This window comes from Rhea pennata, chromosome 8, assembly GCF_028389875.1.
Source record: "Rhea pennata isolate bPtePen1 chromosome 8, bPtePen1.pri, whole genome shotgun sequence".
In the NCBI taxonomy this organism is placed as follows: domain Eukaryota; kingdom Metazoa; phylum Chordata; class Aves; order Rheiformes; family Rheidae; genus Rhea; species Rhea pennata.
Window position 1 is genome coordinate 29,674,205 of NC_084670.1, and position 14,655 is coordinate 29,688,859.

The 14,655-nt window shown below is 44.0% G+C and overlaps 1 protein-coding gene across 1 annotated transcript; it reads right to left on the bottom strand.

Annotated features, from left to right (window-relative positions):
- Nucleotides 1–764: 764 nt before the first annotated feature.
- Nucleotides 765–14,364, bottom strand: NUF2 (NUF2 component of NDC80 kinetochore complex). Its single transcript, XM_062581409.1, has 13 exons — nucleotides 14,226–14,364; nucleotides 13,885–13,959; nucleotides 12,136–12,212; nucleotides 11,451–11,512; nucleotides 10,830–10,927; nucleotides 10,515–10,588; nucleotides 9,499–9,595; nucleotides 8,169–8,231; nucleotides 7,264–7,401; nucleotides 6,205–6,345; nucleotides 5,219–5,394; nucleotides 2,490–2,625; nucleotides 765–1,735 (listed from the first exon to the last, which is right to left on the bottom strand). Exons 1-13 carry the CDS (start codon nucleotides 14,346–14,348, stop codon nucleotides 1,586–1,588), a joined length of 1,410 nt encoding a protein of 469 aa, XP_062437393.1. The 5' UTR covers nucleotides 14,349–14,364; the 3' UTR covers nucleotides 765–1,585.
- Nucleotides 14,365–14,655: the final 291 nt, after the last annotated feature.

Sequence of the window (14,655 nt, forward strand, 5' to 3'; positions counted from 1 at the left end):
GAAAAAGCAGCAGTTCCTTGAAGGGTTTTGTGGGAATTTTGAGGGTTTTTTTTATTGCTCTACTCCCTAAGTCTCAACATAGATTCTAGTCTGACATCTACAGATATTATCCCTATACTTGTAAACGGAGAAGATAATGCTTTAAAATACAGCATGGAAGGAGAGATTAATTAAAAATTCACTTTCAAAACACCCCTAATTATTCCATGTGCACTAAGTGTGTAGAAATCAATGAAGATTGTTTCTGTACCTTCCACGTACCTAACATCATTACCTCTTGGCAAGATCAGTTACATCAGCAGCACTAGAAATTGTTACAGGATATTGCAGTACAGTTGGACTGAAAAGTACATTCATTCATCTGAAAAAAGCATTATGTTGTATTACATAGAATAGTGAACTATTACATACAGATTATATTTGGTGGAAACGGGAAAGCTGTATGAGAAACTGCCCTAAGATCTGCAACATAACACAGGTTTTCATTAGAGTATGTGTCACAAACTGTAATGCAGGAAGAAAAAAAAACCACACCCTTAAATCAAAACCTTACTCAATCTGACACCTCAGTAAAAAAGAGAAAGAAAAAAAAAGAGCTGTCAAAGCCACGATCACCCACTGTTCTTAACTCTAGCAAATAAGTGAAACTGAATTTTTCATCAAAACTGGAAAGATGCTATCTATACAGGCTTGAAAAAACAACCACCCCTTCGTTATAAAATACCTTTTACTAGTATCCATTCTTATGAATATACAAGCCAAATTTTATTTTTCAGTTAGAATGTTATGCCAAGTAAAGAACAGTCATTTGGGAGAGAGGGGAGGGAGAAAACCATAAGAGAGAAGTAGGGTTAAATATCCTCATATCAACTATTTTAAAAGTTAACATTTTACATTTATTCAAATAATCAAAAACATTTCCAAAGCACTGTAGTAAATATTAAGGACCATCGCAAACTAATGTCCCAAGGAGACTTGCCCTAAACAGACACAGCATTCAATACTACACAGGGCAGAATCAATGAGATCACGCTTCTAGAGACACTGCATCGTTAACTTAAATGACACTCTTGGAAGTTTTCATAGGCACTAATGTTCATCAATAGAATAAGCCAGTGTTTACACGGGAGACACTACCGCTTCATCAGGGTTTAATCATAATTAAGAAATAAAAGTAGAATATATTACGGACTTATTTTGAACAGTGGGTCCATTCAGGCCAGATCAAAGCCTCAGGTCATCAAGATTTGCAGAACAATTTCTGCAAAAGCAGGATTCCTTCTAAATGGAAGGATTCCTTCTGAGTGGAAGGCACTATCACAACTTGATGATAGCAAGACTTGCATTCTTAAGACTAAAAATCAGATACTCACCAAAACAATAGAAAATTGTTGAACCAAATCTTTTCTTACCCACATTAGCTAGCTGACAACACTAGGATCTGCCTATAAAGCTAAATGTCTTCTGACATAGTTCTGAGAAAGTTGCTTTTTGCCTCAGGTAATCCATCCTACACAAAGCATAAGCTTGCAAGTTCAGATACAAGCATAAACATAATCCAAATGGAGAATAAGTGAAGGCAGGTTTAAGAACTACTTCCAGGAGTCTGGACTCTAAGTAGTCCCTTCTTCAGTTCAGCAATTTTATCTTCTCTTGAGGCTGCATAACTCTTTGCTGTCTTTATGAGAGAGTCATGACGTTTCTCCAACCCAGCCTTCAAATTAAGGTATATCTCCTAGGAAGAGGAGATAAAGTAGGAAAAAAGAAAACAAAAAAGTCATCAGCAAAGGTTTATGGTTCACAGAGATTTAAGAGAGAGTGGGTCTGGCAGTCCTGAGTGGTTTCAAAGCTATGTTGTCCCTTGCTTAGGGAAAAGTAGCCACAGAACAGAGGAAAGCTATAATACGCCGGAAACATGGGTGTAGCCACAAGCAAACTTGCAGGGTTATGATTCTATTTCATGTCTAATGCTCACAACACTATGATTATCAGGCCCAATATTCACACTGCTACTGTCCCATTTTGTGTCAGCCTGTGTGACCAAGCATATCACTGACTGCTACCATTCTCCTCCAGCAGAGACAGTACTCCAACAGTGAATGGAGATGATAGGAGTATCAGGAGTATCATGAGTTACTAGTACAATATCTGTCATGAGAGCAATGGAAGACAAGTTTAATTTCACCCTCTAAAATGCTGGGTAATTGTACCATCTTACAGGCTTCTCTTAGGTCCACAAATTCCTCTTCTCCTCTGGGCAGTCAGACACAAGCCCTATTACCCCTGTGGAACCACAAGCAAAAAATGCTCCCCCACCCCCAGCTATTCACCTAAACTACCACCTACTCAGCTAACTGGTTCTGCAAGGCCAATGAGACTTCCCTCACCTACAGCTACTTCTTAACCACAGGAGTGGACTTTAAAACACAGCCTGAGTTGAAGTCAGTTTTGAAAATTCCAAATAGGATTCCATTAGGATAAAAGCTCACCTTGGCTTTCATTTCTTCTTTTTCAGCATTCTCATTCAACTGCTGGATTTTGAATCTGGTCTGTTGGATCTCTTTATGAATTGCTGTCACTTTCTCATATACAGCCCCCCTCTTCTCCTGAACTCTGTTGCAATATCTTAAGGAGAAAAATTACAAAAAAGTTAGTGCTAAGCCATTCAATTGATTAAATTCAAACTCAACTCTACATGCAGCGCCCACATATTATGAATATGAAAATAACAGTTCTAGAGTCAACGCTGTACAAAATTTACTCACCCTGCAAGCACAACTAAATAGATTTGTTCCCATTGCACTGCCAGAAAACTCGTCTCATCCTTAAAAATCTGGCACTACTCAGCTACAAAATAATTTAAATTAAAGAGGAGTTACACATATATGTTGAAGATGCTCAGTTGTTTTCAGTCAAAGCAGCTCAAATGACTCCAGTGAAGGTGACCCAGCTTAGAGCAGCAACCAGCTGGACATTGTATCTTCCTGCCTTTGAGTAATGCAGTGTAGACTTCAGCAGAGAGCCCTGCCCAAAGGTCAGCAACCCACCGGATCAGGGTTAGAAATGATATAGCTGCACCTCACGTTTGAGCATAGTTGAAAGCCAAACCTTCTCCTCAGTCTCAAACCCCTTTTGATCAGGTTACAGCTCCAAACTCACACACCAATGTTATATTCAACTTCAAGCCTATTCTTTCCCTTTATCTCAAACATAAGCACCGTGTCAAACACTCTATATTCCCAATCTCCCCCAATCCACTCAACCTTTATTTATTCCCAAGCCTGCACAGCCTTTGTGAGCCACAGGCCAAAGATGCACACCAATACCTAAATTTCATACATAAAGCACGTAGTCACACTATTCTGGCAAAGAACTGTTCCTGCACACAGCCCAGAATTGCAGACAACAGATTTTTTTCTGGCTGATTCAGGCACAGTAAGAACTTTTACAGCTACCAAGGACTATCACAACTTTCACCCCTTCCAACTCTTTGTCAAAAAACATCCACAACCCTGCTGCTGATCTACAAAATAATTGCATAAATAGTAACTATATATGCACATGCTTTATCTCCTTGGGTGACAGGAAGAAAAAAAGAAGGGGGGAGGGTGGAAGGGGACAACATTCACACCCTCCAGCAGTATATTAGGTAGTTATATAGTATATTAAACATAGTATGACAGAACAGAATAATCTTTAGGCCAAATTTATGTAATACTAGCAGTTTGGCACCACAAGGTTTAGTAATTCAGTTGCCCTCTCCTAAATCTACTTAGGAAGTTGCTTGTTCCTCTCTCACTGAATACAGGAGAAGCAGAGAAGAGCAGCGAGTTCTGAACTGCCAGACCCCAGGTTTCTTGCAGCATGGACCTATCATCTTAGAATTGCAACAAACAGGAAGAAATAGTATCTCCCTAACTTGCAAATAAATTCAGATAGCTTCAACTGTGAGCTGCCACTTAATCAGCAGAGGATTAGGCTAGAAGCAAGAAATCTGTTCCTACTTCAAGTACAAAAAAAAACACCCACCAATTTATATAGAAAAATTGTATAATAATTACAGTTAGAACTACAGATGGAACTGTAGCAGATGCTTTCTCTCAAGAATGGCTGGAATCACTTGCTTTCAAACTTAGCCTATTTACAGCTTTCTACCTCAAGGCAACAGTAAGGAAACATTCTCTTACCTATCAGTGAAAACTTCTTTTGAAACCAGGGTTACCTCCCTTGCCTTCATTCTTACCAAAACACCTAATTCCAACACTCCAGGGAAATATCTAATACATCAAAAATGGATAAACTTGCAGCAGCTTTTAAAATAAAGGAGCATTAAACTACATTATTTTAACTCTTGAATTAATTGAAAGCTGTTTTCCCTTCCAATCTACCCTAGCTGGTACAATACACTATATGAGCAGCAAAGGGGGCCCAGTAATCTTGCACACCTCTAAAGGCTTTAAAGTATGACTCTGAACCTTAGTTACCTCTCTCAGCTATGTGGAAAAAGCTTTCCTTCACCATGCGTAGTCTACTCAGGCAATAATCTTCCCTATTTCCTTCGTATCTTCCAGTATACAAAAATTGTTGTTTAATAAACTTTCCATTATATTTCAGCACTTCTAAACTCACAGCGACACCATGACCTTACATTGACAATACTGCAGTTTGCTATTGCAGTCGCTGCTGTGCTATAAATATTGCCTTATGACTTGCCTTTAGCATAAAGTAGGAAGATGGGCTGAAAAGCTTTGATCAAATGACACTTTTCCTTTTGTTTTAGAAGCATCATGTCAGGATAATACTCCTCTGAGATACAAGCCCCATTTCCTCATGGGTCTTGAACATCTTTGATAATGAGCAAAAGTGGCAAGGGAAATTATGAAAAATTCATGAAAGGCAAATGGGGCTTTGTTGAAGTCTGATAAGTTGGAAAATTATCCCAATGTGACATTCTCTTTAAGAAGATAAAAGAATCAAGAATAAGCATTATAAATTAAATTAGTAATCCAATAGAAGAATTGCTGTCAAGTCACATTGCAATTATTGATTTAAGACCCCAAGTCCCTGCCTACAGCGTTACTGGTCTTCATACAAAGCTATCCCACATCACTCATTTAATTCCTATCGCTAAGCTATGTGTTTGTACCAGACGTGAACTGTGGTAGCACATAACCAAGATAGTAAGTAGCATCAGGCAGAAATGTCAACTCATCCATACTCAAATATAGTGTGCTTATATTGCTCAACATCTTCACGCTTCTTTTTTATCCTTATTTCAGTTGTAGACAGCTTCTCCTGCTTTGCAGTAACCAGTCTCTTTAAGGACATTTCATCTGTCTTCCCCTTTTTCAGCTCTATCTGAGCACTCTCAAACTGGTCCTCTAGATTTCTGACCTAGGGTGCATAAAAAGCATTGATTAAATAAATGGGGAAAAGCGTTAAAGCAGTATACCCTATAAGAAATTTACTAAAATTAGAGTTAGCTTCCTACTTTTTAAAAAGATTTGATTGCTAATTAATTCTTTCTCTAACATCCAAGTTCCATAATCTTTATCCTGTATGAAATGCATCCAAATGGTTAAGATTACATCAATTGATATCACTTACAGAAGCTACTACATTCAGCTATAGTTCTTAGTCAAGAATAATTGAACGTACAACTTACAAATACCCAGAAAGACTACATATCATTTTTTCAGATCTTAATAATTGTATTTGCCCAGAACTGAATAGTAATTAGCAAGATATTGTGTTACAATAAACATTTCAACAGTGAAAGACTGGCTTGGTAATATCAATAAAATTAGACACATTTAAGACCCAACTGTCCTTTAAGTAGTAATTTTTGCTCTTAGTTTCTACACTATAGGCAGAAGAGACTAAACCTCACTTTTTCTTCTTCCTCCTCCATCATCTCCTACCAACAACCCTAAGACAGTTCAAACTATTTTAGGTCAGGTTTCTATGGCAACAGGGACTGACTATTAAAGGTGGTCAATAGCACATTAGTTAGTGATGTGCAGCAAAGCAACAGCTATGTTTTACTGATGTTTCTTAAATTGAGATTTTGAAGTAACCAGAATTCTTTCTTTCTAGAGCACAGGCAAGACAAGAACTTTCAAAATACAGATGTTTAATGATGATCACCTACCTTTCTTTGACATTAAATTCCCCATAACTAGTTAAGATTTTTGCAATACAAACCTCTGATAATACACTGGCCAGTCTCTCCACATTTGCTCCTTGTCTTTCCATTTTCTTTTGGTATAACTGCAACTCCAATTGGCACGATGGCAAAATCTCAACTAGGTCTCGATAACCTTCATATTTCTCTATAACCTCTTGCTAAATAAAATGAAAAAAGCACACACAAAGCTTAATAGAAACAGCTTTGGGGGTTGGAGGTTATTTTGTACTGGTATTTGCGCATATTGACTTTTGCACCCATTCCCTCATTATCTAATGTACATGGGAATTTTAGATGTTGCCAAAATGAGGTTTTTAGTTTACAAACAAAAGCATTTACTTTGGAGAGGGAAAAAATAGAGAAAAAAAGACACGCGAGTGTTTTACACTGAACTAACTAAATTGTTACAAAAGCTATAAGAATAGAAAAAGATTTACAGTGGAGAAAGTCTGTACTGATAAAACAATAGTTACATGAGATACATGAGCCATGAACAGAAAACATTTAAAGATTGGACATTACTATAAAAAGAAAAGCACAACAAGCTAGAAAGAGAACTCAAAAAAATATTCAGCATACTAGTAGAGACAGCCATAAATTACAGAAATAGCAAGTAAGAACACAGATCACAGGAAACATCTGTTCTAAAGTCCATTATATTTGTGAGCTGCCAAAATAATGTCACCTCTTGAGAGCAGGCAGCTAGGCAGGTAGAAAGGATTAGAGCGTTCTACACCTAGTTTTAAGAATAAACAATTATTCATTAGAGACAGAGCACCAGTGATTGCAAGCCTGTTTTTCTGAAAAACAAACAAAAAAAAAAAGCGAAAAAAAAAAAAACTCCCAACCCCTAATCCACTCAAGTTAACATACAATGATCCTATGCAAATAAGTTTCAGTTTTCTCTGAAGCTGTGATGAAGAATTTAATTCCAAACTAACCACCATACTGCTGATTTTTTTTTAAACATATATATATATAAACCATTCCAGTATCAGTTCAACATGAGAGTTCAGCAAAACCCATGTGCTTTCTCTGATAGAATGCCTTCTTGTTAGACAAAAGAAAAATCTCACCTTGGCTTTCTTGAGCTTCTTAACAGTTTCTTTCATCACCTCTTTGTAATTTTTCAATTCCTCTGGACTCTCTACAATTTTTGATTTCAGCTGCTCTTGTTCTTCTTTCAAGGCAGCCATTGTTACTTTGAGCTCATTCTAATTAAAACAAACACTTTTGCTGTTAGCAATCTAAGCACAAAGAATTGTGAAGCACATAAGATTCTGACAAACTGACTAGACAGGTTTTTCCCTGCTATATTCCATTCCTCATTAGGAAACTTGCTTTAGAAACAAGAATTACCCTAAATAGTGGCAACATTCATAAGCATAACAATTAAACCTATTTTTCTCCCTGAACATACTTATAGTGGTGCAGTACCAAGTTGCAAGAGCAGTATTCAACTAGCATTCCACAAAAAGCCTGCCAGCTAGCGTGTATGGCTAGCAGCTCTCTCCTTCAGGAACCCTCCCTCTGGGGAACTCAGGAAATCACTGCAGCGTTTCAAAGCTAGATGTACCATCCTAGTAGAAGAGTACCACAACTTCCTGTGCAGTCTCTCAAACTCCACACTTCTCCCCCCATCATGTCAGTATATACCTCCATTAGCCATTCTATGTATGTAAGACAAGTCTATTGCTTCCTAGAAGCCCAGATTTTTTTGCCTATTAACAGAACAACCTTCTGAATAAACACAGAGCTTTAAGCTGCAGACACACACATTTATAAGCTCACCACCAAAGAACCCATTGCAGTAAAGTTTCTGTGGGAAAAGCAAAGCTGAAACAGTTTTTAAAAAGCTAAAAAATCATCTCCTGAACTATCACATTACCAAGCTCCAAGACTAACCTGATCTTAAAGGCAGAAAGATGATCGATTAGCTGAACTGGAATTTAAACTATAGCCTATATCAAGGTACACTCACCAATTTTCGGGTCCTCTCCGCAATATCTGACTTTTTTTGTGAGATCACTTCTTGCAAAGCTGTCTAACAAGAAAAAGAAACAAAGCAACAAACTTACAACAGGAACATCTTTTCAACTGCTACCTCCTTTACTCTTCCAGCTTAGATCTGTCAACAGAACAGACAATTGCCCTAGTGTGGGTTAAGACTCTTTCAGGGGAAGAGCTACCTTATACTAAGCTAATCTCCCAGATGCAAGCCACAGTTAAGGTCGTACACCTCACTGCTATTTAAATCTCACTGATAGTTTCTTTGGAATGCCACAACTAGCAGATAAAATAGCAGTCTGTAGAAACTTAAAATATAGGGAAGGAAAACATTGTTGAAAAGCCACTGGGAGCATCGAGGAGGCAGGCAGCCGCAGGTGACTTGGAGTAGGGGTGACAGATGGCACTGACTTCGGAAGGTTCTCTCCATCAGAGTGGGCAGGCAGAGCAGAAAACAAGAACACAGCCCACAGCTCCCAAGAGCCAAAACAGCTACCTCTGTACTACGCAGTGCTATCAGCACCCTTCTCTGTACTACCACGCCAAAGCCTTTTCGGCATGCTTGCATGTCTCACTTGCCATCCCAGCTCCATCCCAACCAGCAAATACTGGTGCCATTTTACTTCCTCTGTTCTCATCAGCCCTTGTGGTTTGTTACACACACCCAGTCTTCTTTGCCAGAGGTCATGTTTTTACTTTGAGAAGGCCTACATTAATACACCAGGTCTCCAGTAATAAGAAGGTGAAACATGGTTAATATTAAAAGCAGACAGACGGCTTACAGTAGCACCTCCAAAAAAAATACTAACCAGATTTTTATTTCTCTGACGTGACAGAAAAGGTTACCTTAGTTTTTTTTTGTTTTTTTTTTTTGAGTCTTTCCTTGGGTAACCCTTCTTAGGCCTCAGTCTATTTCCCAACAGAGTTCACCCTCAGTTCTGAGTAAACCCTTCATATTCTATTGCAAGACAAATCAAAAATTTCACGGCGAAACATATGTATTACTTTTAACAAGAAAAGAGGTGCCTCTCCATTCACCACAACAATGTATTTCAAAAGAAAAGACCCTAGCTCTGATTCCAAGCATGTTTCACATCACTTATGGGTAAACAAAGAGGCAAGGGGAGGGATAAAAATGAATGAGGTGTTGTAATACCTTTTCTGTTTTAAATCAGAAAAGTCCTCTTTATCCTTCACAAAAGTAGGGGAAGGGGACAAAACAAACAAAACCAACACAAAAATAAGGAACACCTGTGATCAGAAGCTACAGCAGCATTCCAGAGAAAGGGGTAAAGAGATCATACCGTTTTCCGACGATAGTCGTGGTTTAGCAGTTGCTGCAATTCCTGAATGTCATCAGACAGCTGCCTGAACTCTGCTTGCTGTTCTACAGGAACAGTGCTAAGCAAACATAAATAAATAAATAACACAACCACACACTGAGATACTGACAGTTTCAGCATTATTAGCGAAATCGATATATTAGTGAGGCTAGAACAACCACTCTAGAAAGAATTCATCCTTAAGAGCTTAGACGATCAAAACAATGGTTTCAAATTAAAGATCCACCACAGTCTCTGAGCTACAAAATACAGCAAAGCAACCATGCACTCCCAAAGTCTTATTCTTTGCTCACAACTGCTCTTCTGGCCTCTCACCAGACAAGCCCTCTCCTCTAACAGGGCACAACCCAACAGAAACTGCTTTATGCTTCCGGGCTTGCTTCCCAAAGAGGCTAAACAGCAAAGTCAAGTGCCAGTGGAGAAGCTGAGTCTGCCCAGACTAAGCTAAACAGGCTTGGAGGAAAGCTCAAAAATACTACTTGGCTTTGAGAACCAAGCTACAAAGCATGGAGGTGCACGTGCTGAGAACGTCTGATGGGGTAAGGGAGAGAAGGTGGACAGTTTGAAAGAAAACTCTCCTAGGAAAGCAAGATATGTTTCACTGCCAGGAAACAAAGCTAACTACTGTCTCAACTTACTGCCTCTACACCGTCTGCCCTTCACAGCAAGCTAGTCACACACACACCAAAGCCCACACCCGTTACTCAAAGCAAGTACTTTTCTTCTAGTCCAAGAGGAACTACCACCTCAGCTGTCACAGACAAGCAGAAGGGAGGTAGAGGGGCCAAACTTCTGAGCACCGGTTGGGCTGTCCACTATCTACATCAGGTGCAGAGAAGCCTGTTGTTCTCGGTCTGCTCTATCAAACCACAAAGCTCAACTAGTAAGCTCCCAGTCGCACACCCCACACATGCACTGGGAACAGGAGAGCTAGCCAAGAAGGTTAGTGCAACTCAGCTCCTACTCCTTATACTCACTTCAGCTTCTCCAGCTTCACCGCTGCCTCTTGATTTGCTGTCTCCAGCTGTTGCAGTTTCTCCATAGCTGATTTCTGCAAATTAATTACGTGGAGATGTTTTTATTCTAGGGGAACACAGTTTACATTGTGGGTTCTCTCTGAGCTCTACTAATCACGTATTTCGTTTGAAACACACCATCTCTAAACCCACAGGAAAACCCCAGCGTGTTTCTAAAACATGCACTTAAGAAGTACAACCTCTATGTTCTCAAACTGAGGTTAACATTCCTTATGTTTTAGCAAGCATCAGGAGTAACACAGCCCCGAATCTTACATAGTTCGCCTGTAAATCCAAGTAGACTCCACGGCGTGATTCTCGGAAATGTATAAAGTTGAGAATGCCACTCAAGAAGCGAGCTGTCCTCTTTGCTTCTGAAATTAGAATTGCAGGTCATCACTGTTTTGGTCTCCATGCATATTGCAATCACTTAGGAAAAGGTGGGCCAAGCATAATTCACAGAGGAGGCAAGGGATCGCAGAAACAGGGCTTGTCTTCCTCTGCCCCCCCAGCAGGAACATCAGTAACGGGCAACACTCTCACAAGCTAAGACAGACCCAGAAGTGAAAGCGTTCTTCCCAACAGCCTGTCCTAAGCTGTGCGGCGCAGCAGAATCGCCGCAGCTGGGAACCGCGGAGACGGAAGAGCAGCTTTCACCATCTAACCGCTCCCTGCGGAGCTATTTGCCTAAGGACTCCAGAGAGAACTCCACAGAGTTCAGGCTACTTTCCACGGCCACGTATTTCCACACCGTTTCAAGAGTGCCACAGCTTGATGGACAAACTACTAGCAGTCGAGTGCCAAGCGGGCAGGAAAGCAGCCTGCCTGTCAAGTGCCACCACCCCAATCCCCCTACACTCCCACACGGGACAGACAGCATCACAAGCACTTGCTTACTTGGACTTAGAACATCAGCAATCTGAAAGTCATTAACACGGCACACCGGGAGAAAGCGCTCCCTGCAAGGAAGCAAAACATAGATCTATCTGCAGCGACCATTGCAGTTTTTGTGCGACAGATGCTCACTCAAAAGAGATTTTCTCCTCTTACCCCAGAGCCCAGGTGCAGTAAGCACGCAACAACAACAAGTCCTCTCAGGAGACTAACACAGTACGATCGCCTGCACAGATTAGTGTTGAATGCTCCCATCCCTGCAGCAAAGGTATCTCGAATTCGGGGGGCAAGTTCACCTAACAAGGGCTTCAAACCCCTTTTCGGGTATGATGATGAACTTCTGGCCATTCCCGGTACCCCCAGGCGCTCCAGCCCGCCCTTTCACTCCCCCACCCTCTAAATCAAGTCACTAACGCAGCCTCCTAGTCCTCACAGTAAAGGCAACGCATCGATTTAGACAAAAGACAGCTGCCAAGGTTTTTCTTTTCTATCACAACCTTGCTGCCTCTTGCTCGTCTGCAAATTTCATTTTCCTCCAAACCAGAGCACACAGAGAGCGCTGCAGCCACCACCAGCTCAAAGGTGCTCAAAAAAATAAAAAACAACCCGCCCCCACCCTCCCCCATTCCCTCTGAACTGAAGCCTTGGAAGAAGTAACAACCAAACGGATACAAACTTGTGTACTTACATGTGAATAAACAAGTTACAAACAGGGAGAAAGCCTTCAAATATTTGGGGATACATGATGTCAATGTTGACGGGCATCTAAAGAGGAAAGAGAGCAGAGTGAATACGCAGGCACAGCAGACTTCCAGGAAAACAGGCAGATTTTCTCCACAACAGAACATCACTCAGACAGACTGAAGACACACCTGATGGTCTCTGCACCCCTGGGGAACACAAGCTGCTAAGGCTCCATCTGCGGGACATGCATCTTCTCTCTAGTAAACTCCAAGCATGAAACACCCTCCCCTCCAGAAACACGCACACACACACGGGAAAAAAAAAAAAAAAAAAAAGAAAAAAAAAAAAACACTCCACATAGTCACTGCCAAGTAACAGAAACTCACCCTGGAGAGACACGTCCTAGGATTTGTCCAGAGGCTGCAAAACAAGGCCATTGGAAAAATGCTCCCTGGACAGTACCACCCAGAAGCCAGAACTGCTCACTAAACCTGCATATTTCAGCTTAAAAACCTCTCCCTCTCAGGGCAAGGAAACGCAGCCGACCCTAAGGAGACAGCGCGCTGCGGCCACGTCAGGCGCCCCGCACGCAGGCCGCCTCTCGCGGCGGAGCTCAGGCCCGAGTCGCACAAACACGAACCCCTTGGCAAGAGGAGCTGCTCGGCTCCCCCCACAACACCACGAGTCCCAGCTCTTCCTCTGCTACGTTTTGGCCCACAAGCTGACGCACAGCTCTGCTCAAGGGACGCCGAAGGCTGCCCTCGCTTCTGCCAGCAGACTGCCTCGAGCACCGCTCTGGGCTGGTCACCCCGTAAGAGGACAACGACGATCAACGTGACAGCGCACAAACAGCTGAGCTGCCACGAGCACGTGCTATCCACAAATGCCCCGAGACTACCATTTCCCACGGGCTTCCAGGAATAACTTCCCGCGTGGCGGAGGCACAAGATGCGCTTGGCCTCACCTCAGCACGGCATCCGTTTGCCGAGGCCACCGGCCACAGCCGCCCTTGGACGCCGCGCGGCAAACGCACGGCTGCAGTGGGCCGAGCTCCGCAGGCAGCGCTCACCGCCCTTCTCCACGGCGCCCACGGCCCCTCGGAGCTGGCACCCTCCTCCCACCGGGGCCAAAGGCAGAGGCCCGGACAGGGCAGGAAGCGAGGAGGAACCCTCACCCCACCCCACCCCCTAGAAGAAACCAGCCCCAAAAAACAAACCCATCAAATCAATGATTTTTTTTTTTTATTTAAGAAAAAAGAGCAACTCGGATGCCGCACACCCAAACCCCACTCTTTTGAGAAGCGCCTTGACCTGAACCAAACTCCCAGAAAACTGGGAGAATCTTCTTTGATTCTCAGGTGCAGTCAGCCGTGCCACAGCAACAGTCCGCACACGCATCATACTCCTGCTTCAAAGAGGTCTCTAGCAAAGGACCTGCTGCAAGGACTATGCCGCAATACTGCACTCGCATCCCTGCCTACACACACACAGCAGCCGCTTCCCTGGACACGCACACAGCAAATCCCCACGCTACACAGTGCCTCCAGCGCTCTGGGCTTTCTGCAGCACAGGCAGGATTTCCAAGCTCCTCCTCACTCTGTCAGCACGTGGAAAACCGTACCTTCCTGGCGGCGTCCTCCTGACCTCACGACACGCAAAGGAGAGCAACGCTTCAACATTTCATCTCTACAGCCAACATTTATTATCTGCCCCACGCGTTCCGCTGTACGTGAGCCACGACATTACACACGAACCATGTAGAAATGCTCCAGGCGGATCCCATACACCTTCTGCAGGATTCTCATGAAAATCATGTGCAAGACTTCAGGCTGCGAAAGCAAAGACACAAACCAACGTGTCACCCGCACCGCGCAGGGCTCCCGGGCCGCCCGGAAAAGCAGCCCCGCCGCTACCGCCCCGAGGCGAGGGAGCCGCGCGGCACCGCTCCGCCGCGCTCCGCAACCCGAGCGGCGGCACCGCGCGCTCTGACAGCCGCGGGGCACCGGCCCCCCTCGCCCGCCCGCGCCGCGGGGGGCCAAAGCCCGCGCGTCGCCTCAGCACCCGCCGCGCCCCGCCCCGCCCCGCCGCGCCGCACCTTCGGGCTGGGGAACAGGTCGCCCTTGGCCAGGCTGCGGGCTTCGGAGCCGGCCAGGACGTGGCCGCGGAGGTAGGTAACGATGTCGGCGGGGCTGTAGCGCGGGAACGTCAGCACCTCCATGGCGCCGCCGCCAACCGCCGCCGCCGTTTGAACCTGGCGCCGGCCCCGCCCCGCCCAGTCGTCACTTCCTCCGCGCCCGGACCAATCCCCGCGCTCCGCCCCGCCCCCGCAGCCAATCAGCGGCAGCCGTGCGCGGCGGGACCGCCCCCCGGCCCCCGGCCCCCCATCCGCCCCCCCGCCCCCCCACCTCACCCCCCGCCGGCGGCGTCAGGCCGCGCCCGGCCCCGGGAGCGGAAGGGAGGCGCCAGCGCGGCCCCCCTGCAGCGGCGGCGGCTCCTGCTGCTGCTCCTCGGGCCGGGGGCAGCGC